General features: G+C 38.7%; 1 protein-coding gene across 3 annotated transcripts in view; it reads left to right on the forward strand.

Moving 5' to 3' along the window:
- FGD4 (FYVE, RhoGEF and PH domain containing 4) overlaps nucleotides 1-25,548 on the forward strand; it is a 169,468-nt gene that overhangs the window by 70,387 nt on the left and 73,533 nt on the right. For 2 of the 3 annotated variants that reach the window (XM_023208952.2, XM_023208951.2), the window contains exons 2-3: nucleotides 12,745-12,900; nucleotides 24,770-24,953. In XM_023208952.2, coding sequence (XP_023064720.2) covers nucleotides 12,745-12,900; nucleotides 24,770-24,953 — 340 coding nt within the window. The remainder of the gene's footprint in view (nucleotides 1-12,744; nucleotides 12,901-24,769; nucleotides 24,954-25,548) is intronic. The other variant, XM_023208953.2, reaches the window with a different exon arrangement.

Consider the following 25,548-nt stretch of genomic DNA (forward strand, 5'->3'; position numbering starts at 1 on the left):
CATTTAGAAAACATCTTTTATGAAATAGAAAGTAAGAATTTTGGCAAACAGAGAAACTTGCCCAAGGTCTCCAGAATTCATTTGTTTGACAAATATGTATTGAGCATCTACCCTGTGACAGGTGGTATTCCTGGGATTTGTCAGGAGCACGATTGCTGTCTTCCTGGAGCTTACATTCTAACCAGGGAAAACTGACAATAAGCAATAAAAAAAAATAAATAATGTAGTTTGTTAGAAAGCCATAGGTGCTACAGGAAAAAATAAACTATAATGTAGGGTTGGAGTAGCAATAAAACTATATAGTGTGGTCAGGGTAGTTCATGTGGACAAGATACAATTTGAGCCAAGATTTTAAAAAGATAAAGCAATTAACCTCAAAATAAAATCAGGGGAAAGAACATTCCAGCACCAAGTAGTTTGCTCAGCCTGTTGGAGGAATAGCAAGGAGCCAGCATGCCTGGAATGGAATGCCCAAGGGGCAATAGTGGCCAATCAGGTGAAAGTAGTAATGGGGCTAAGGCCAGATCCCATAGAGCTTACAAAGCATTGCAAAGAACTTGAGATTTTACTCTGAGTAGAATGTGGATCCATTGGAGAATTGACTTGAGTTTTTAAAGGGTCTCTCTGGTCCTGGTTTGAAAATATGGACTGCACTGGGAACAAGGGAAGGAGCAGGGGTCTTATTGCTATAATTCAGTTAAAAATTATGGTAGTTTAGGCCGGAATAGTAGCACCAGAGATAATGCTAGATGGTAAAATCTGGAAATATTTTGGAAGTAGAGCCACCAGGATTTCCTGGTGGATAGGATGTAGAGTATGAGAGAAAAAGAGGATTTGGGGTGTTTCCAAGGTTTTAGCCTATGCATAAATGGAGTTGTTACTATTGAGTCAGAGAAAACCTTAAGGAAGTTAGTTTTAGATAAGAGTTGGGTGATGAGGGGTTCGGATATGAATCTGTTGATAGTGAGATGGCTCTCAGACATACTGGGGAAGATTCTGGTAGGCAACTGTATGTGTAAATCTGGAGGCGGGTGAGGTCTGCAGTGGAGATATAAGTGTAGGATAATCTCAGCATGTGGAAGGCATGGAATTGTGGGTGCAAGTGGGAGATGAGAACCAAGCACTAATGCAAGTGCACTTCAATATTTAATTTTTATTTTAAGAGACAAGGTCTTACACTCTGTTGCAGCTGGAGTATAGTGGTGCCATCACAGGTCACTGCAATCTCAAACTCCTGGGCTCAAGTAATCTTCCCAAGTAGCTAAGACTATAGGTGTGCACCACCATGCTCAATTAACTTTTTTTTTTTTTTTTTTTACTTTTTGTAGAGATAGTGTCTTGCTATGTTGCCCAAGCTAGTCTCAAGACTTCTTAAGAAGTCTTAAGCAGTCCCCTCTCCACAGCATCCCCAAGTGCTGGGATTACATGCATGAGCCATCACGCCTGGCCAGGCACTTTAATTTTAAAGAGTCTTTGATATGGTTTCTTGCCATATCAGAGATAAGAACAGCTTAATATTTCTTGACTTTTCCTTGGTTAAACAAAAGGTGTGCTTTAAATTTTTTTTTTAATTTTTATTGTGGTAGAAAGTACTTAAAATTTGCCATCATAACCATTTTTAAATGTACATTTCACTGTCATTAAATACATTCACCACTGTCGTCCACAGAACTCTTCATCTTGGAAAACTGAATTCTGCACCCACTAAACAATAACCCCCTTTTCCCCCTCCTCCCAGCTCCTCAAAATCATCATTCCATTTTCTGTTTCTATGATTTTGACTATTCTAAGTACCTTTTAAAGTGAAATTATACAGTATTTCTCTTTTTGTAACTGGCTTATTTCACTTAGCATTATGTATGTCCTCAAGATTCATCCATGTTGTTGATAGAATTTCCTGCTGGGTGCAGTGGCTCACACCTGTAATCCCAGCACTTTGAGAGGCCAAGGTGGGTGGATCACCTGAAGTCAGGAGTTCGAGACCAGCCTGGCCAGCATGGTGAAATCCGGTCTTTATTAAAAATAAAAAAATCAGCTGCACGTGGTGGTGGACGACACAGCCTCCCAAAGTGTTGGGATTATAGGCGTGAGCCACTGCTCCGGGCCTGCTTCTACTTTTTGACTATTGTGAATTAATGCTGCTGTGAACATGGATGTACAAATGTAAGGGATATGCTTTTTTTTTTTTTTTTTTTTTCCCAAGATGGAGTCTCACTCTGTCACCCAGACTGGAGTGCAGTGGCACAATCTCGGCTCACTGCAACCTCCGCCTCCCGGGTTCAAGCAATTCTCCCACCTCAGTCTCCTGAGTAGCTGAGATTACGGGTACCAGCTATCATGCCCAGCTACTTTTTGCCTTTTTAGTAGAAACGAGGTTTCACCATGTTTCCCAGGCTGGTCTTGAACTCCTGACCTCAGGTGATCTGCCCGCCTCGCCCTCCCAAAGTGTTGGGATTACAGGCATGCACCACCATGCCCAGTGGGGATATGCTTTTTTAAAAGTCTCTGTGGTATGTATACTTTGTGACTTTCATAGATTTTTAAAAATATGAGTAATATATAAATACATTTTTATTATAAAAGATTTAAATGATATAGCTGTTTAGAGACCAAAATATGAAAATTCTCATTCGTTCTCTCACCTCACCTCCATCTGTAATTCCCAAAGTTACATTTGGTGTGTTATCTTCCCTCTCTTTCAGTACATTTCTATACATTTGTCTATATCTTATTCTTTTTAAAAACTGAGATATTATACATATTCTGTAGTTTAATAATGTCTTAGAGACCTCTCAATTAATAATATTTTGGAAATCTTCCCAATCTGCTGCATATGTTCTATAGTGTTATATTTACCTTTACATGTTCAGGGCTATTACCGTAGATTCGAGTCCTAGAAGTGCAGTTCCTAGGTTCAAGGAACTTTCTTTAACTCTTCATCAGATTTTCTTTTTGAAGAACCTTTGTGGCTTGATGATTATGTTTCTAGAAAATTTATTATTCAGGTTTAGAAGTTTGGGGAGCAGTTTGAAATAACACTCAAATAAATGTCCTGGCTATGGATTCGTTCCCCTTAGCAAGAGAGTTGTAAACTGTGAGTTTTATAACCTTAATGACTTTTTTTAAAAAAAGGCAATTGATCTGTTAATCTAGGTGTTTTAGCTATCATATGGGAGATGTAATCTGCAATCTATGGGACAAATGGGGGAGTTTTGGGAGTTATGATAGAAGACTGTTGAGTAATGTTTTATAATGTTTTACAGTGGAGAAACCTGGTAGATGCCACCTCATCAGCCGACCAGGGTTAACATCACATGATAATCATATTGCTATCATGCAGTGCTATTAATATAATAAAGTGAGATGGGTGCATTGCCTCTGTGATATTCTTCCCCCAAACCCATAACCACAGTCTCATAATGAGAAAATAACAGAGAAACCCAATTTGAGAGACATTCTACAAAATACCTGACCGTGTTCTTCAAAAGTGCCATCCATGGTGCCAAAAGTCATGCAAGACAAATCTAAGTAATCCTCACAGGTTGTAGTACACTAAGGAGACAGTGAAAACTAAATGCAAATAAAGTGGGTTTTGGTTTTTTAAAGTATGTTTATCCTAATGGACAATATGCTCCCATAAAGATCGTCTACCCTAGAAAACTGTGTCTTCCCTTTTAAATCCAAGAGATCCTTATCCCAAAGGGAAAACCCTAGAAAACTGTGTCTTCCCAAAGAGATCCTTATCCCAAAGGGTGGACTACATTGAGATCTCCTGGGCTAGAGACCCAGTGCATGGATGGATGAGACAGTATAACCAGACTGTAAGCAAGACCGTATAAAGATGTGATCTGAGCTCATGGACACTGTGGCAAGAGGTCAGGCCCGAAGAATCAGAGAACTGAGTGGACTTTGCAATGGATAGCCAAAGAGAGGGTCCAAACTTAAAATGCAAAAGAATAATTCAAGAATGATTTGGTAAAATATAAGATAACAGCCTATAACAGAGTCTTGCAAATAGTAGCTAAAAGTCACCCTAACCAATCATAGGGCATATCTACCACACAAAAGAGTGACTTAGTGCATGACTGTTGAAATGCCAAAAAAGACAGATAAAGGAAAGTTAAGCCATAGTGGCAACCTCTGCAGATGGAATGAGGGAGCTATATGCAGTCAACACTAAGGCCAATTGAGAATATTTGCAGTTAGCACATGTCTAGGAATTCCTCTAGGTGTTACAACCCAGCAAGCATAGGTCAGCAACCCAAGGTCAGAGTACAAAATGGGTTAGTACTAAAAAGTGGCTAAAAAGATGACCAGCCCTCAAGAGGAGACAGTATTTAAATCGTATACCGCTCCTTCCCCATGCTGACTAACATACTGTAATTTGTTATAGCTGTGTCTAAGATAACTATTTATAATTATAAATCAGTCCTACTGGTTCTTCTTGATACTGTCATTTCCAGTCAAAGAACCTCTAGAGTTAATATAAAACTTCTTAAATGAGAGGACCATCTGGTTACAATTTTGGTTTCAATTCCCTGTTATGCAACTGGCACCCAAATAAGGACTGTTTCCAAATATGAGTAGGCTAAGTCAGTCATAAATAAGCAGAAAGTTTCAGTTTTTGTTGCTGTTATCCAAGATGTTAGCAGATGAAGTGTTTAATGAAAGGGTGCTTCTTTTAGGCAAACTTCTTTTACCATGATTTGTTTAACCTATACCAGTGGTCCATACATTTTTTCCTGTAAAGGGTCAAATAATTATTATTATTATTTTTATCTGTGACTTTATAGTTTAATTAAAATATTCCCAAAGCCCCACACGTCTTGTCTTAGGAAACCAACGATTCCCAAAAGGCATCAACCTGCTGAAAAAGGTTAACAGAACATAGCATCTATGTACTTTAAACTCTGGATGAAAAGAGACTGAATGTGGTGGCGTACTTTAGCTCTAGAGTGTTGAGGATGAGAATAATGTTGTAGTTACTTTAGTTTGATTTTCATGTATAGTACCAGACACTGAACAAATCTGCTTTAGCAGAAAAATATTAAAATACATAATAATATGTGTGACATAGTCTAAATAATGCATTCTTATTTAATGTATTGTTGAGATTTGTATGCTAGCTATTTGGATCCTCTTGGCTTGGATTCTTCATTCCACCATATACTTTATTTTTCTTTAGGTTTTTATGTATTTATTTATTTGTATTTAAAACTTATTAATGTTATTTTGATTCACAAACCATAATTCTATCATTTTGGGGGCACAATGTGATGTTTTGATATATGTGTACAAAGGGGCATGATTAAATCAAGCTAATTACATATTTGTCATCTTGCTCACCATTTTTTATGGGGAGACACTTGAAATTTACTCTCTTACTTTGAAATACATAACACATTATTATAGATTATAGTCATCCTGCTGTGTGGTACATCTCAAAATATGTTTCTCCTTTCTACCTGAAACTTTGCACCCTTCCATCAACAACTCCTCATCCCCTCCCTCCCCACCCCCACCCCACCTCAGCCTTTAGTAGCCATGATACTCCCTACTTCTTTTTTTTTTTTTTCTTCCTCAACATCAATTTTATTTGGCTAAATATCTGTGGAATGTACTATAATATTACAAAGTCCTATCTTTCTTTTTTTTTTTCCTTTTTTTAATTATTATACTTTAAGTTCTAGGGTACATGTGCATAACGTGCAGGTTTGTTACATATGTATACTTGTGCCATGTTGGTGTGCTGCACCCATCAACTCGTCAGCACCCATCAACCAGTAATTTACATCAAGTATAACTCCCAATGCAATCCCTCCCCACTCCCCCCTCCCCATAATAGGCCCTGGTGTGTGATGTTCCCCTTCCCAAGTCCAAGTGATCTCATTGTTCAGTTCCCACCTATGAGTGAGGACATGCAGTGTTTGGTTTTCTGTTCTTGTGATAGTTTGCTGAGAATGATGGTTTCCAGCTGCATCCATGTCCCTACAAAGGACACAAACTCATCCCTTTTTTATGGCTGCATAGTATTCCATGGTGTATATGTGCCACATTTTCTTAATCCAGTCTGTCACTGATGGACATTTGGGTTGATTCCAAGTGTTTGCTATTGTGAATAGTGCTGCAATGAACATACGTGTGTATGTGTCTTTATAGCAGCATGATTTATAATCCTTTGGGTATATACCCAGTAATGGGATGGCTGGGTCATATGGTACATCTAGTTCTAGATCCTTGAGGAATCGCCATACTGTTTTCCATAATGGTTGAACTAGTTTACAGTCCCACCAACAGTGTAAAAGTGTTCCTATTTCTTTTTTTTTTTTTTTTTTTTTTTGAGGCGGAGTCTCGCTCTGTCCCCCGGACTGGAGTGCAGTGGCCGGATCTCAGCTTACTGCAAGCTCCGTCTCCCGGGTTTACGCCATTCTCCTGCCTCAGCCTCCCGAGTAGCTGGGACGACAGGCGCCCGCCACGTCGCCCGGCTAGTTTTTTGTATTTTTTTTTAGTAGAGACGGGGTTTCGCCGTGTTAGCCAGGATGGTCTCGATCTCCTGAGCTCGTGATCCGCCCATCTCGGCCTCCCAAAGTGCTGGGATTACAGGCTTGAGCCACCGCGCCCGGCTCCTATTTCTCCACATCCTCTCCAACACCTGTTGTTTCCTGACTTTTTAATGATTGCCATTCTCACTGGTATGAGATGGTATCTCATTGTGGTTTTGATTTGCATTTCTCTGACGGCCAGTGGTGATGAGCATTTTTTCATGTGTCTGTTGGCTGTATGCATGTCTTCTTTTGAGAAATGTCTGTTCATATCCTTTGCCCACTTTTTGATGGGGTTGTTTGTTTTTTTCTTGTATATTTGTTTGAGTTCTTTGTAGGTTCTGGATATTAGCCCTTTGTCAGATGAGTAGATTGCAAAAATTGTCTCCCATTCTGTAGGTTGCCTGTTCACTCTGATGGTAGTTTCTTTTGCTGTGCAGAAGCTCTTTAGTTTAATGAGATCCCATTTGTCAATTTTGGCTTTTGTTGCCATTGCTTTTGGTGTTTTAGACATGAAGTCCTTGCCCATGCCTATGTCCTGAATGGTATTACCTAAGTTTTCTTCTAGGGTTTTTATGGTATTAGGTCTAACATTTAAGTCTCTAATCCATCTTGAATTAATTTTCATATAAGGAGTAAGGAAAGGATCCAGTTTCAGCTTTCTACTTATGGCTAGCCAATTTTCCCAGCACCATTTATTAAATAGGGAATCCTTTCCCCATTTCTTGTTTTTGTCAGGTTTGTCAAAGATCAGATGGCTGTAGATGTGTGGTATTATTTCTGAGGACTCTGTTCTGTTCCATTAGTCTATATCTCTGTTTTGGTACCAGTACCATGCTGTTTTGGTTACTGTAGCCTTGTAGTATAGTTTGAAGTCAGGTAGCGTGATGCCTCCAGCTTTGTTCTTTTGACTTAGGATTATCTTGGCAATGCGGGTTCTTTTTTGGTTCCATATGAACTTTAAAGCAGTTTTTTCCAATTCTGTGAAGAAAGTCATTGGTAGCTTGATGGGGATGGCATTGAATCTATAAATAACCTTGGGCAGTATGGCCATTTTCACGATACTGATTCTTCCTATCCATGAGCATGGTATGTTCTTCCATTTGTTTGTGTCCTCTTTTATTTCACTGAGCAGTGGTTTGTAGTTCTCCTTGAAGTGGTCCTTTACATCCCTTGTAAGTTGGATTCCTAGGTATTTTATTCTCTTTGAAGCAATCGTGAATGGAAGTTCATTCATGATTTGGTTCTCTGTTTGTCTATTACTGGTGTATAAGAATGCTTGTGATTTTTGCACATTAATTTTGTATCCTGAGACTTTGCTGAAGTTGCTTATCAGCTTAAGGAGATTTTGGGCTGAGACAATGGGGTTTTCTAAATATACAATCATGTCATCTGCAAACAGGGACAATTTGACTTCTTCTTTTCCTAACTGAATACCCTTGATTTCTTTCTCTTGCCTGATTGCCCTAGCCAGAACTTCCAACACTATGTTGAATAGGAGTGGTGAGAGAGGGCATCCCTGTCTTATGCCAGTTTTCAGAGGGAATGCTTCCAGTTTTTGCCCATTCAGTATGATATTGGCTGTGCGTTTGTCATAAATAGCTCTTATTATTTTGAGATACATTCCATCAATACCGAATTTATTGAGAGTTTTTAGCATGAAGGGCTGTTGAATTTTGTCAAAGGCCTTTTCTGCATCTATTGAGATAATCATGTGGTTTTTGTCTTTGGTTCTGTTTATATGCTGGATTATGTTTATTGATTTGCAAATGTTGAACCAGCCTTGCATCCCAGGGATGAAGCCCACTTGATCATGGTGGATAAGCTTTTTGATGTGCTGCTGGATTCGGTTTGCCAGTATTTTACTGAGGATTTTTGCATCAATGTTCATCAGGGATATTGGTCTAAAATTCTCTTTTTTTGTTGTATCTCTGCCAGGTTTTGGTATCAGGATGATGTTGGCCTCATAAAATGAGTTAGGGAGGATTCCCTCTTTTTCAATTGATTGGAATAGTTTCAGAAGGAATGGTACCAGCTCCTCCTTGTACCTCTGGTAGAATTCAGCTGTGAATCCATCTGGTCCTGGACTTTTTTTGGTTGGTAGGCTATTAATTATTGCCTCAATTTCAGAGCCTGCTATTGGTCTATTCAGGGATTCAACTTCTTCCTTTAGTCTTGGGAGAGTGTAAATGTCCAGGAAATTATCCATTTCTTCTAGATTTTCTAGTTTATTTGCTTAGAGGTGTTTATAGTATTCTGTGATGGTAGTTTGTATTTCTGTGGGGTCGGTGGTGATATCCCCTTTATCATTTTTTATTGTGTCTATTTGATTCTTCTCTCTTTTCTTCTTTATTAGTCTTGCTAGTGGTCTATCAATTTTGTTGATCTTTTCAAAAAACCAACTCGTGGATTCATTGATTTTTTGGAGGGTTTTTTGTGTCTCTATCTCCTTCAGTTCTGCTCTGATCTTAGTTATTTCTTGCCTTCTGCTAGCTTTTGAATGTGTTTGCTGTTGCTTCTCTAGTTCTTTTAATTGTGATGTTAGAGTGTCAATTTTAGATTTTTCCAGCTTTCTCTTATGGGCATTTAGTGCTATAAATTTCCCTCTACACACTGCTTTAAATGTGTCCCAGAGATTCTGGTATGTTGTATCTTTGTTCTCATTGGTTTCAAAGAACATCTTTATTTCTGCCTTCATTTCGTTATGTACCCAGTAGTCATTCAGGAGCAGGTTGTTCAGTTTCCAAGTAGTTGAGCAGTTTTGATTGAGTTTCTTAGTCCTGAGTTCTAGTTTGATTGCACTGTGGTCTGAGAGACAGTTTGTTATAATTTCTGTTCTTGTACATTTGCTGAGGAGTGCTTTACTTCCAATTATGTGGTCAATTTTGGAATAAGTGTGATGTGGTGCTGAGAAGAATGTATATTCTGTTGATTTGGAGTGGAGAATTCTGTAGATGTCTATTAGGTCTGCTTGGTGCAGAGATGAGTTCAATTCCTGGATATCCTTGTTAACTTTCTGTCTCATTGATCTGTCTAATGTTGACAGTGGGGTGTTAAGTCTCCCATTATTATTGTGTGGGAGTCAAATAATTATTAAGAGTATTTTTAGCCTTGCAGTCACATATGATCTCTATGTATTTGTCATTGCCTTTTTGTATTTTTAAACAAATGTTTAAAAATATAAATGTTCTCTGTGTCCTTCACCATGTTTTCATGCTTTGTGATAGTGGCTGAAGTTTAGAGACTTGTTTTAATAAACAATGTTCTGAAATGTTGATCTAATTGCCTCTGGCAAAAGATGTGTAATCATGACTTTTGCTGAACTTACTTTAAAAATAGATGCACAGTTGATCTCTTGTTGCACGCATTTTGGCAAATTCATGAGAGATATTATCTATAAACATGACGCTTGCAAAACCTACCATACCCTGAAAGTTTGCTGTCTAGAAATTAAGTGCCTAGTTTTCATTCACATTAATATTTAGGTAAGACTTGTTTTATTTCTAAATAGACTGTCAAACTTTTTTCATATTTTAATGTATAATAGTGATGACCTTTTTAAAAAGACTCAATGTAATTCGTTTTCTCATTTAAGCCATTAGCTGCCCCCTTTGAATAGTATTGTTGCTGCTTTCTCTTATAAATTGATGATGTCTCGGGCTCTCAATTTACAATTACATTAGTTTCTTCCTTGAGTTTGTAGTTGAGCTGTGGCTCTGCACTGTTTGGGCCTGTACAGGCATCCTTCACAAGTCCCCGGCAGGTGGCCTTTAGCAGGCTCAAAGGTGACCTCTAAGCCATTCTTAGTATCACTGTGAAAAAGTATCCAGATTTTCCCCCAAAAAGGCCAAGTAGTTGCATGATGTGTTGTGGATTTTAGGGATATATTTTGCCTATTCCACATACTTTTTTCCAAGGAGATAGGTGAGCTTACACATTTAAAGGGTTGAACTGTTTTTCTTCTATTTATAATTTTATTTGAGATGGTGTCTCGCTTGTCACTCAGTTTGGAGTGCAGTGCAATGGTGTGATCACGGCTCACTGTGGCCTCAAACTTCCAGGTTTAAGCCATCCTCCCACCTCAGCCTTCTAAGTAGCTGACACTACAGATGTATGCCACCACACCCAGTTAATTTTTTTTTTGGATTTTTTGAAGAGACAGGATTTCGCCGTGGCTGCCTAGCTGGTCTCAAACTCCTGGGCTTGAGTGTTCTGCCTGCCTCAGCCTCACAGTGTTGAGATTACAGGCGTGAGCCACTGTACCCGGCCTTTTTATAATTTTAATAATAATCTGTCAAATAATCCTTCATTACTTTTGCTTTTTAAATTCTTGTTGTATTTTACTAAACAATGCTTAATCTCGCTGATAAACCACTTTAGCAGAAGAGTGTCTGATGAGTACCACCCCTCCCACCCCAGCTTTTTTTTTCTTTTCTCAAAGTTACAAGGTCTCCCTGTGTTGACCAGGCTGGAGTGTAGTGGTGTGATTATAGCTCACTGCAGCCTCAACTTCCTGGGCTCAAGAGATCCTCTCACCTCAACCTCCCCAGTAGCTGGGACCACAAACATGCACCACCATGCCCAGCTAATTTTTTTTTTTTTTTTAAGTAAAGACAAGGTCTCATTATGTTGCCCAGGCTGGTCTCAAACTCCTAGTGGCATTTAATTTCTGTTTTGGTATCGGCTCTGAAAGACCTGTTGAGAAGGTACTTGGAACTCTTGATATTTTCCAAAATCTGTTTTACCAAGATAAATTTTAAGGAGAGCAACAGAAAATAAAGCACAAATGTGGTTTTTTTGTTGGTTTTTTATTTATTTATTTTTGAGACGGAGTTTCGCTCTTGTCGCCCAGGCTGGAGTGCAGTGGTGCGATCTCGGCATGCCGCAACCTCCCCCTCGTCCCAGGTTCAGGTGATTCTCCTGTCTCAGCCTCCCAAGTAGCTGGGATTACAGGCGCCCATCACCACACCTGGCTGATTTTTGTATTTTTAGTAGAGACGGGGTTTCACTATGTTGGCCAGGCTAGTCTTGAACTCCTGACCTCAGGTGGTCCACCTGCCTTGGCCTCCCAGAGTGCTGGGATTACAGGCATGAGCCACCGCATGGTTTTTAATCAATATTATTTAATAATGAATTGGATTAAGAGAGGTGATTTTTTTTACTCAACAGAAAGTTGATTGGGTTTTTAAAAAATAGCTTCTCTTGTTTTCAATAATTAAGGCTTAAAAAATCTCTAAGAGTTCTCTTTGAGATATTTGGATTCTATAAAAATGAAACGCTTTGTTTCTTCACCGAATGATAATTCCTTAAATTGCATTATTTGGTTCAATTATAGTGAATTTCCTGGTAGAAATTTTATTTTCTCTGAAGCAGAGTCAGTCATCTTAATATCACCATGTCAACCAGAAGAGAAGGAAATCTAATATGCATAATAAAGAGAGAACACTGACACATGACTTCTTTAAAAGTCTCTGAAATTCAACATACAATTTTTTATACCAGAATGTGAACAAAAATTTAATCTTTTCCTCTTCATCTATGTCTCATGATGTATTTGTGTGATTTTAAAGAACATTTTGGGGTTTTTGAGTTCTATGTAAATGTGACCATGTTATCTGTATAATCTTGCCATCCCTTCTTTGGAAAACATGGGTCACTGTTAAAGTATGTCATGGATGCTGATGTGGCGTCTGAATAAGCCTAGTGGGCACGAGGGTGTGTGTGGACGTGGGCGCGTGTGTGTATTTGTTCGTTTCTAATCGAGCCATTCTTCTAGAGTCTTTAGGTCAGCTGTCACGTTGGGCTTTCCTCCTTTGTTCTTTTGAGTTGCTCTATGACTAGCCACAGACCCAACACTAAAAAGGAAGGCTTTTAACGGATTAATTCCATCCTTTCCTTCGCCTACATTGTAGCAGCTGCGTTCTGCCCTTTCTGTGGCCCTGCAAGGAGAGGAGGCCTGTGTATAACAGTCTTCTGTCAACATCTTCTGTCAATCCATTATAAGATTCCTAAAGCACATGGAATGAGATAGTTCCCAGGAAAACTCTTTGTCAAAGCCAGTCCATGTGGGAAAAATATTTCTGTGCTTAGTCTTATAACGATGACTGTTTTTGTTTTATGGGGTCAGGAGAAATTTGACTTATAAGAAAGCATTGTGCTATGCCTCCATACTTACCTGCCCTTTCTTTCTGAACTCTTGCAGGTAGCAGCAGTACCTGTCCAAAGATCGCTTTAATTCCACCTTGCTCCATAAGCAGCACAACCACACTGGTTGGTGAGAATGTATCTGAAGAAGAGGCTCAGGGAATAAATGGGAACAGGCCAGCGAAACACTCAGCTGCAAGTCCAAAGCCACAAGGTATGCTCATTGAGGGTTTGTGATCAGGGTGGGTACTTCGTTGATCAAAGAAGGCTAACCAGAAGAATGATGGCCACAAAGAAAGTGTTTTAAGCTAGAAGGAAGGAATTGGGTACATTATTTTTTGGAGACTAGTCCATCTGTGCATCTTCTCAGGCAGAGGTTGCTATTTGCTCTGCTCCTGAAACAACATACATTTCTCTATTATGGATCTTTTCATGTCGCTGAAATTGTTTGCATGTCATCTTAACGGAACTGTGATCTCTTTATTATGCCTGACCTAGCACAGGGACTTACTGTCTGTGTAATAAATGTGTTTGGAGCTACTGTTAGACAGAAATGATTTGCTAGATGTCAGCATTTGCGAAACATAATTCTAAAACAGCACCTCATGTACTTATCAAGAACATGACTTGAAAATATTAAGGAGGTGGGGCCTGAAAACACCTGATAGTGTTTTTATACTACCGCTTTCTGTGGAGGTATTGTTTCTTCCACAGAAAGGAACAGTAACAGCCCTTCATTCAGGATTCTGTGGCCAGTGAGGGTAAAGAAAAAGCCATAATGGTAGGAAGCTTGAATGATTTTTTTCAGTGACCATTTCCTTTTACAAATAAATTTCCATTGAACTTGGTATTAACTTTGAGAAGCAAAAAATTATAGTTTTGATGATAGAGAGCAAGGCCTTTTGAAATGGAACACAAAAGCTAAGCTACCCTGTGGTTTAATGTGTAGTTTCTTCCTTATAGATTTTCACTTATAATGAATGCTAAACAGATATGAGAAACAATACTGGGCATTGTCATAGTTACTACAGTTGGGAAAAATCAATTTCTATTTTTGTTTATTTTGTGTTTACTTAGGTCTCTTTCCTGTTCTTGCAAAGAAAAATGTATTCTAGAGCATGCATTATAAAATAAGTGGTGTTATTCCTTAAGGTTGTATGTTTTAAGGATTTCTGAAAAAAAATTTTAAAACAAGTTTAAAATGAATCTTCTAGATTATGGGATGTTTGTCTTGTTCTCACTACAATTATATTTGTGGTGATATGGAATATCACTATCAAGCAAGGTCAGATAATTGATGATTTGGATGAGTAGCCTATTCATGATCTTACAACCATTTCTTTTGACTACACTGCTCCTTTATAGCATTGATGTGAATATAAGCGTGACTTTTTTTTGACCATGATTTGAGCCTTTTTATTTCCAAAATATGAAATTCCATTTCACCCATTAGACCCGAGTTGACAAAGATCCAGTGTGAGGTAAGAATATTAACAATGAATACAATTCTAGTTGATGTAATTTTCCTGATCAAAGGAAGAATTTCATTACTTAAAAAGCGCTTATTTTTGGAAGATGCACTGCAATACTTCATTGTTTTCCAAAGTCAGTGTATTGAGAGATATAATAAGAGTGTCCTTCCTGAGCTGCGTGTGCCAAAATAATCCCCTTTTTAAGTAGACAACACTAACCTTGCTTTTGCTGTTTTGTAGTTATATTAAAACCACTATATAGTTATTTAAATACATATTTACTTCCTATCTTAAATATGGGCTAATTATGTATATATACTTTTCTAACTACAGGGAATATTTGCAGATATTAAATAAATCACAGAGTACTTTATACTTCTTTTTCAAAATACTTTCAAGTGGTGTTTGGCCTTTCCCTTATACCCATGGCTAAAGTTTTAACCCCACCTTTCACCCTATCCTTTTATATTTCCCTATGTTGTAGTCTGTTCAGGCTGCTGTAACAAAATACCATAAATTGGGTAGCTTATAAACAACAGAAATGTAGTTCTCACAGTTCTGTGGTATGAAAGTCCAAGATCAGATTCAGGGTCTGATGAGGGCTTGCTTTCTGGTCCACAGATGGGTCCAAGATCAGATTCAGGGTGTAATGAGGGCCTGCTTTCTGGTCTGTAGATGGCCATCTTTTCACTTTAACCTCACAGGGTGGAAGGGGTGAGAGCTCTTTCTGGGGCCTCTTCTCAATGGCACTAATTTGATTAATGAGAGCTCAGTCCTCATGACCTAATCACCTCCCAAAGGCCCCACCTCTTCATATTGTCACCTTGGGAATGAGGATGTCAACATGAATTTTGGGACACAAACAAACACTCAGACCATAGCACTCCATACGAACTTTATTTTTTCTCATTCATTACAACCTAAACTGCTGTATATTTTACTCATCAGCTCAGTTTCTTCTGCCTATGTGTCCGCTCACATAGTACATAACCAGTCTTCAATAATACTGCTATATTGCTACATTTCTTTCCCTTTGTTTCTGCTACTGTTTAACACTTTGAATATGTGCCGTGTAGCGACCAACGTCCCTGAAATGAGGCTACATCTTAGTATTGTCAGATGAGCTGCCACATAGATTGGTCAGCAAGTCAATCAACAGTACCCAATAATGAGTGTTTGTTTAGTGGAGAGAGCTAGTTTTAATTTCTCCTAACATTTGGGTGACTGAGGCAGAGAAGAGAAGGGGGTGCTAATAGGGACCTACTGTGTGGAGCAAGGAATTATCACCCTGACACCTTTGTTCCTGCCTCACTGCAAATCCCTTACAAGTCGTGAATGGTGAGGTTGCTGGGGCTTCAAGGTCACTGTGTGGGGTCCTAACAAGGGAAGGGGAGTCAGGCTGGCAGGAGCAGGGGAAAGCAGAAAGAAAAAGCAGATAAACTGTTAAGTCTGCCTTTCTTCGTGGTCCAGGGCGCGCAGCCCTCCTGTGCAAATAACTCACAATCTTCCTGCACTGACTTATCACCAGACACGTGGCTGATAGAAAAATGGAAATTAGCTCACTGCAACCTTGGCATCATCGGTACTGCATGTAGCCCTCTCCAGCACCATGCTGTAAAATCCCTAGGAAACCTTTGTCTCTTTGTAGTCAGCTCCTCTCTTGCTGATCTGCCTGTTGCTTTCTTGCAGTGTATTTTCGTATTTTGTCTAATAAATATGCCTTTCTCTACCTACCTGTCTTGGTGAATTCCTTTACTGCCCATGCCACCAGCCCCTGATAGTTGCTACACAACACTATGTTGTTTTAGTTTAATTTAGGACTCTTATTCTAGGTGAGTAGTTCTCAAGTAGAGACAGTTTTGCCCACACTTGGATATCCTCTCCTGACAATAGGACATTGGTAGTATCTGGGGACATTTCTGCTTGACACTGCTTGTGGGAGTTGCTACTTGCAGCCGGTGAGTAGAGGGTAGGGTTGCTCTATATCCTGCAATGCACGGAACAGTCCACAACTAAGAATTCATACAAACTATAATATCAGTTGCTGCATTTGCAAAACTCTGATCTAGATAAAAATAAGCTCATAATTATATCTTTTTTTTCCTTATGTAGATTGCTAAGAAGGTTATAGTTATAATTTACTGTGGGAATTTTTTTTTTTTTGAGAGAGATGATTTTATTCTGTCACCCAGGCTGGACTGCAGTGGTGCAATCTCGGCTCACTGCAGCCTCCGCCTCCCAGGTTTAAGTGATTCTCCTGCCTCAGCCTCCCCAGTTGCTGGACTACAGGCATGTACCACAACGCCCAGCTAATTTTTGTATTTTTTGGTAGAGATCGGGTTTTACCATGTTGGCAAGGCTGGTCTCGAACTCCTCACCTCAGGTGATCTGCCTGCCTTGGCCTCCCAAAGTGCTGGGATTACAGGCATGAGCCACCATGCCCGGCCTATTGTGATAATTTTAAAAGGGAAGTTATTGCACATCTTTATTAGTGGTGATTATGTAGTAATGTCTCTGGAACAATATATGGTTTATGTTTATTAATTACCAGTAAGTAAATATTTTTGAAGAATTATCTGTAGGTTTTTAAAAGGTGAATGAGCTAAGTTTTATTTTAAACCTGAAAAAGGAATGACCAGAATGGCAGCCCTTTGCATGGTGTTTCAAAATCAGCAGAAAGAAAGAAAGATAAATTTTAGATTAGAGATTGGATAAACTTGCATTTGGATCCAAATTGAAATACGTAGATTTCGAAATGGATTTGTTTCATAATTAGAGCTTGTTTTGCCTTAGCCTCAGAAAATACCCTAAGGCCTTGGAAATAATGGCTTATTCACTTCATACCAATCCTAATAGTCAAACCAATTACTAAGCAACCTCCAGCATAAGTCTTTCTTCTTGTTCACCACTTTTAATACTGGCCTGTTTCCTAACATGCTAGACAGTGACTCAAAATAACTCCTTTAGTAATTAAAGTTAATAGTTCTTTTTCTCTTAACAGCTTTTATCCAGAACATTCTCCGTAATTCCTGATTATTTTTATAAAGTGCAAATTGTCACATAATGTCTCAATCATTAAATGCTGTAAAGAGCCACATTGTTGTTTGAGTAACTCACATAAATATAGAGTACTTAAACCTATTCATTAGCTTCTAAAGTAAAAGTCTATGTATAATGATCCATTCTTTTAAAAGTGTAATGTTATAATGCATTTATACATAGCCAGCTTTTGTTGTTTCTGTTTTTAAAAAGAAGAGTAATTGAAGACTACTGACTTAAACTGGCAATTAGTTTCTTTTCAGTCTAGATAATCACTTTGAATAATCAACTTTTTTTCCTATTTACATCTGTAAATATGGGTGTAATAAAACCCATCTTATTTATGGTCTAATAGAGATCTCAAACTTAACATGTATAAACTGAACTGCTATTCCTCTCCAAAAATTGCTCTGCCTGCTATGTCACTTGACCACCATTCCATCCTTCTGGTAGTTGAGACCCAGGGCTTCAGAGTCATCCTTGCCTCCCCTCTCTTTCTCTAATATGTCTCACTTAATCTTATCAGGAAATCTACTTTAAAAATATACCTAGAATCCAAGTATTTCTCACTGCCTTTTCCTAAGCACTGTGATCTCTTGCCTGAATTTCTACAATATCCGCTTAATTGTCCACCCTGCTTCTCCCCTGTTCCTCCTCTACATTCTCAACACAGCTCCCAGAGTGATCCTGCTGAAAGTTAAGTTATATCATGTTACATTTCAGCTCAGAACCCTGCAGGGACTTCTCATTTCATGCAAAGTCAAAATAAGTGGTCCAGAGCCTACTTTCTCAGGCCTCCCTATGCACTACTTTTGTCCACATGCTCATTCTGCTCCAGTCCTGCTGGCCTCCAGACCCCAGGTGTCCCTGGCTCTCATTCCACCTGCTGGAAAGCCCTTCCCCAAACAATTCCTTCCACTTCAAGGCTTACTCAAATCCTGACTTTTCACAGAGGCCTAACTTTGAACACCCTGTTTAAGACTGAAATCTGCCCTCCCTTTGACTTCCCACACCCTGGATCGTATTGATCTTGTTCTTTTAGCCCTCACCACATTTTCTTCTAGCACTTACCTCCTACCAATAAATGATTTACTTGCTATTTTTTTGTTTATTTTTCCTTTGCTCAAGTGCCTAGAACCTAGTGGATATGCAATAAATATTCATTTAATTAATGAAAAAGTGAAACAGCCTATATAGAGGTATGAGAATTGTTCTAGGATATATATTTTTTAAATGCTGAATTCTTAGTGGTTTTATAAATTTATACTCTTATCAGAATTGTTGTGTTCACATTACTTCATATCTTCACTGATACTTGGTATTGTCAGATTTAAAATTCTAGTTAAGCCAGGCATGGTGGCTCACACTTGTAATCCTAGCACTTTGGGAGGCCAAGGTGGGTGGATCATGAGGTCAGGAGTTCGAGACCAGCCTGGCCAACATGGTGAAACCCCATCTCTACTAAAGATAGAAAAAATGAGCCAGTCATGGGAGTGCGCACCTGTAATCCCAACTATTCGGGAGTTTGAGGCAGCAGAATTGCTTGAACCCAAGAGGCGGAGGTTGCAGTGAGCTGAGATCGCGCCATTGTCCTCCAGCCTGGGCGAGAGGGTGAGACGCTGTCTCAAAAAAAAAGAAAAAAAGTAAAAAGAAATGCTAAAATTGTAGCCAATCTGATTTGTCTGAAATAGTATCAGCTTATGGATTTAATTTATATTTCCCTGAAATACTAATAAGTGAGTGTGAACACTGTTTTTCCTGTCTATATCCTTTGAATTGTTAGGTCTTTTAGTTAATAGTGCATAGTAGTTTTTTTATTTTATTTTATTTATTTATTTATTTATTTATTTATTTATTTATTTATTTATTTTGAGATGGAGTTTTGCTCTCATTGCCCAGGCTGGAGTGTAGTGGCACAATCTCAACTCACAGCAACCTCTACCTCCCGGGTTCAAGCGATTCTCCTGCCTCAGCCTCCCAAGTAACTGGGACTACAGGCATGTGCCACCACACCCAGCTAATTTTTGTAGAGTCAGGGTTTTGCCATGTTGTCCAGGCTGGTCTTGAACTCGTGACCTCAGGTGAGCCACCTGTCTCAACCTCCCAAAGTACTAGGCTTACAGGTATGCGACACCGTGCCCGAGTTTTTTTATCCTGATTGTTATTCCTTTCTTCGTTATATATAATACAAAAGTCTTATCTGGGTCGGTAAGATCCAGTTCTTCACAGGGCCTTGTAGAAGAACCAAGGACTCCTGAACAAAGAAAGGGGCAGATGAAGGGCATTCTTGCATTTTGAAACTTTGTATCCTGCCACAAAATTTCACATAGATATTATATGGTTATCTTAAAAATAGATGTCTCATATATGTTAATCTTGTGCAAGTACAAAGTGCTTTCATAGGTAGGGTTCTTTCATGTGTTTTTGAATCCTTTTCTAGTCATTTACTTCTCAAAGTAGCTGTGTGTTACTTTTTCAGTCTTTGATAGGAGCAGTAAGATTAAATATGAATTCATTTTATTTGAAATAGTGATTTTCCTTAAGAGCTGAATGTTGCTGGGCATGGTGGCTCACGCCTGTAATCCCAGCACTTTGGGAGTCTGAGGCAGGCAGATCACCTGAGGTCAGGAGTTTGAGGCCAACCTGGCCAACATGGCAAAACCCCGTCTCTACTAAAAGTACAAAACTTAACGGTGTGGTGGCAGGTGCCTGTAATCCCAGCTGCTCTGGAGGCTGAGGCACAAGAATCACTTGAACCCAGAAGGCAGAGGTTGCAGTGAGCTGAGATTGCACCACTGCACTACAGCCTGGGTGACAGAGTGAGATTTGGTCTCCAAAAAAAAAAAAAACCAGTTGAATGTTAACCTATAATCATGGGTTATAAGAAGTATTGAGCCGAAACAAAGATGAGACTCATTTCCTGTTCATCAAGGAACTCAAAAGTCTAGGGAGGCAACCCTGGTTGTAAAATATTATAAAACAAAATGACAAATGAGAAGATATTTGAAGATTTTTGAGGCAGGATGGGAGGGCAAGAGGTGGAAGAGTCAGGTAAGCCTTCTGAAAAAGAATTGATGACTGAGGTGAGCCTTGTGGGAATTACGGGATTTTGCCAAGTGGACCGTTCTACGTATGTGCTAAAGCCTGAAGGCCTGAGAGAACCTTCCTGAGCTCACAATGGAAGATGCAATTCAGTGTGGCTGGAATCTAGGCCACATAGGGGGTGGGAGAGTAGAGATGAGGCAAGCAGTAAGAAAGTTCCCAAGAAATCTATTTCAAAAGAAAATGAAGCCAGGAGAGGTGGCTCTCACCTGTAATCCCAGCTACTCTGGAGACTGAGATGTAGGATCACTTATGCCCAGAAGTTTGAGGTTACAGTGAGATATGATTGCACCAGTGCACTCCAGCCTGGGTGACAGTGTGTGTGTGTGCATGTGTGTGTATATTTATACCCACATATACACACACACATATAAGATAAAATAGAAAAGAAAATGAACCTACTATGGTGGCTTTCCAATAGACATGTTGTTTTCATTTAGGTCTAGATATATAATAAGGTTCTTACAACATGATTCTGCAGTTGTTCATATCCTAGCAGAATTGTACTTAGCGGATCTTATTCAGCTAAGTAAATGTTATAGTAGGTATGTTGGATTCAGGGCACCTTTTACCTGAAAAGCTTACTTGCTCTAGAGAACTTAACAATCAAGTAGGGAAAGACTGTGTTTGCATACTACACTGTTCTCAGAGTGTGAAACACAAATCTGGAAATGATTTTGCTTGTTTTAAATGTCACACTTTTTTTTTTTTTGAGACGGAGTCTCGCTCTGTCGCCCGGGCTGGAGTGCAGTGGCCGGACCTCAGCTCACTGCAAGCTCCGCCTCCCAGATTCATGGCATTCTCCTGCCTCAGCCTCCTGAGTAGCTGGGACTACAGGCGCCTACCACCTCGCCTGGCTAGTTTTTTTTTGTATTTTTTAGTAGAGACGGGGTTTCACCGTGTTAGCCAGGATGGTCTCGGTCTCCTGACCTCGTGATCCGCCCGTCTCGGCCTCCCAAAGTGCTGGGATTACAGGCTTGAGCCACCACGCCCGGCCTAAATGTCACACTATTGATCTCTAGAATTAATATTGTGTCTGAAGAAAGGAAAAAATCTAAATAAATAAATAATTGAAATATCAAGAAGAGAAGGAATCGGAACTTTAGGGTTTTCCATTCTCATCGTCTGTAATGCCAATAGAGACTAATAATAAACTGCATCCTTAGAATATTGCCTACAATTTGTAATCTTTTCCCTTCTTATATAACTAATTTGGGAAATCTTTTTAAAAGTGAATAATTGTCTATTTGATAAAATCGTAATTTCTTTAGCCCTTGATTTTTATTTTCTTTTTTTGTTTTATAATATAGTGTTCATAATCTGGATTATGTTGCTATACAAAGGATTTACTGGTCCTTTCTAATTCGTGATCTTGTATATGGTTTTATGTCAGTTTACTTACCTTTTAGGTCTCCAGCTGGGCCTACGAATTAAACTGACATAACAACAGATTAGCAGAACAAAAACATACAAGAGATATAAAGGCCGTTGGCTGCAATTTGTTTGGTTGCCCAGAAGCTAAGAAAGGTGGCCATGAAGAGAAATTTAGTCTCAATAATTTGAAGTATCAATTCCTGGGTTGCTCCCGCCATCTGTTGTCATTTCCTCTGGGTACGGACTATTAGATTGAAACTCTCTGAGATCTTGGTTTTTAACTGGAATTGGATTTTTTTTGCTTCGTAAATACATAGCATACAAGATTTCTTTTTCTTTTAGTCCTGCGTTAGATATTCCTCGGTTAACTCCATAACTTTGGGAGTTGAAAGAATCATTTTCATTCATCAGTTAGGTATTCTGAGCCAAAGTATCTGTTACTGTTATTACATTATAAATGATGAACAAGTGATAGAATTTTTTCTGAGACAGTGTGTCTAACTTTAGCCATTCATGTATCATCTTCAGATTTGTCATATCCATGTACCATTTGTTCTTTTTTATTTAAAATGTGTATATTTACTGATTTACTATACATTTGCATTTTCTCCCTTGCTGAATTTGATACCTCCTCTGTGCTTCTAAAATACCCAGTGTTCACTTGTATCAACATTGTTAAAGTACCTCTCCACTAGTATATGATCTCCATTTGCCAAACATAATGCAAATAGTCACTATAAATATAGCTGTGATCAAAAGTAATATATTCCTTACCTTCATCAACTGCCTTGTGGAAGAAAGAAAAAAACTTCAAACCTGTAATATATTTACTATTTCACTGCAGCTTTATTATTTAATCCTACTCAATACTAATCATTTAATAACTATACCACAAATTGTGATAAGCAGTTTGGAGAAAGCACACAGTGCTTATGAAACAATTTAAGAGATGGACACAATTTAGACTGGGAAAGTGGGTGGAATCATCCCTGAGAAAGTGATGGGTATCATTGTATTTTAGTTTTTCACTCATCTGCCACATAATAAATAAGGCACGGTTTAGTGAGTTAACTCTAGGTAGATGAATGAGTTATTTCGTAACAATTTTAGCACATAAAATTATATTCACTTCCTTCTTTTAGTATTCTAGTTAAGAATGTTGGATTATTCATAACCTTAAGAGGTTTGTTTTTTTTGTTGGGGGCGTGGGAGATTTTCCTGTTTTACTGCATTAGTTCATATTTACTACTCATAATGTTAAAAGGGTTTTTTGGTGGGAGATTTTCCTGTTTTGCTACATTAGTACATATTTATTCTACACAGAAGTTTTTCTGTAAAATTAACAAATATTACACTTATATAAGCCCGTTTGTTCTCAAATAATACTACGTTAATCACTCCCCCACACATATGTTGGAAAATATCATTTTCACAAAAGAAGCATGCCATTTTTAAATTGAGATTTTCTTCTTGTTTGTATTGAAAGAGAATTAAGTGAATTAATTGCTCCACTTGTAGTTCATTGTGACATTTTTTTCCTTCCCTATAATAAATTGATAACTGGCACTGAAATGATGAAATCTAGGCCAGTGAGCATGAGCCAGCTGTCAGCTAACTGAGTTTATAAAAGAGATGAGATCACTAAAAACCAGGGGAACCAGCTGGGGGAAAATGGGGCATGTAATTAGGAGGTGACATGATTCCTCACCCTTCTTCCAGAAGGTAAGAAAAGGATTTAAGGAAGAGAAAAGATGATTCTATTTGATCTGTCAACACTGCTTATTAAAAAATACTACATGTTATAGTATTTTACCCTGCATGTTAATCTTAGAGAAAAGTAATACTGGTTTTCCAAAGTGACGTAATTTCTCTACCGATTGGGTACTTATCATCTACAGTGTGTTAGGGAAACTTCTGTAGATTTTAGTATTTCATGAAATGATCTGTATTTATCCTATTAATTGATTAAAGGACTTGTGAAGAAAGTAGATGATTTGTGGTATATTGATGCAGGCCAACCGTCTTAAGCTGTTTAGTGTTGTTATATGGGAATACCTGAGGCTGGGTAATTTATAAAGAGGCTTATTTGGCTCACAGTTCTGCAGGCTGTACAGGAAGCACAGTGCCAGCATCTGCTTCACCTTTGGTGAGGGCCTCAGGCTGCTTCCACTCATGGCAGAAGATATAGGGTAGCTGGCATGTGTATAAAGATCACATGGAGAGAGAGGAAGCAAGAGAGAGATGGGGGAGGTTTCAGGCTTTTTTTAATAACCAGTCTTGGAGGAACTAATGGAGCAAGAACCTATTCACTATAGCAAGAATGGTACCAAGCCATACGTGAGGGATCTGCACCCACGACTCAAACCCCTCCCATAGTTCCCACTTCCAACACTGGGGACCAGATTTCAACATGATGTTTGGAGGGGACAAATATACAAACCTGTAGCACCAACTCTGTTACCCCAGGCCACTTAACCTCTCTAAGCCTTCATAGACATAAGAGGAGAATAGTGGTACCTACCTGAGAGAACTATAAAGTATAACATTTCATCAAAGATCAAAGAGATAAAGTGCTTTTGTTAAATGGGAAGAAGATGCTATATTAATGCAACATTGTATTACTGTTGTTTTGTTGTTTTGTTGGCTTTTAGGTTATTTAACTTATTAGCTGTGGATTTGGGTATATCAACTAACACTCTATTAGAAAACCTGTTTTGTAGCAGACAATGTATCTCTAGGATTTAGTTTTAAATTTAGCACCACCTTTTCCCTGTTGAGATGAATAACTGCTGTGTTATCTGTAGATCTTAGAATGCTTTAGCCTTATGTAGATTCCGAGGTGTTTAATATTGCCATATTTAAGATACAATAAAATTAAAAGAGCCACTTAAGTTTGGAGATGGGATTTCCACAAGGCACAAAGCAAATGTCCAAAATGAACAAAAGTCTTTTGGTTATGGTTTAGTTCAAAATTTGACACCCACCCCCTTTACAATAGTTTTATAATGCTGAATATTTTGCACCCAAGACACCAGAATTTTTATTGTTATTGAACGAAATATCAGTGAAATACTGAATTCTATTCTTTTTCTACAGTGCCTCCAAAGCCATTACACCTGCAGAATTCACCTTCGTCCAATATACACCAAACCCCCAGGCATAAAGCTTTACCTAGTGCAAAACCAAGGATGGAGGAAATTAAACCTGCCCCTGCTTCTTGTGTCTCAAAAGAAAAACCCAGTAAGGTATCAGATCTCATCAGTCGCTTTGAAGGAGGCAGGTAAGAGCTAATTTACAATGGGAGAAGGCAGGGGAAGAAGAAAGCTGATTTTCGAAAAAATGATAGTCATAGTCATAGATTTTCTAAATAAAAAGCATAGTATCTTATTCCATTAGGTTTGATAGGCCTTTAGAAAGGGTGAATTTTTAAAACAAATAACTTAGTCTTACCCAAATGTGAACTGTCATGTGCTATGTATTAGCTAGATGCAGCACTGTAGACCACCAGCTTTTTCATGAAATTGTGTGCTTGGTATCTGTGTGGTTTCTCTTGTTTCCTCTGTATCTCTGTGTGTCATTCTCTACGTATTACTCCTTGTGGCTCATTCTGTGGGGCGCTGGATATCTGGGTTGGAAAGGCTGAGCGGATGCCTCTGTCTCTTTGTTTCTCACTTTGTGTGTTTTTGAATGTGACCCCTGCGGGCTTGTCTCCTCCCTGGGGCCATCTCTTCTTTCCATCCCATTTTCCATCCCATTTTATTTAATGTGGGTATTCTATACCCGTTCAGTCCCCGTTTCCCCTCTCCATATACTCCATCATATGCTAGGTTTTGCAAAGAGATAATATTACCAATGGCAAAATGTATGCTAAATTT

This window comes from Piliocolobus tephrosceles, chromosome 10 (genome assembly GCF_002776525.5).
Source record: "Piliocolobus tephrosceles isolate RC106 chromosome 10, ASM277652v3, whole genome shotgun sequence".
Lineage (NCBI taxonomy): Eukaryota > Metazoa > Chordata > Mammalia > Primates > Cercopithecidae > Piliocolobus > Piliocolobus tephrosceles.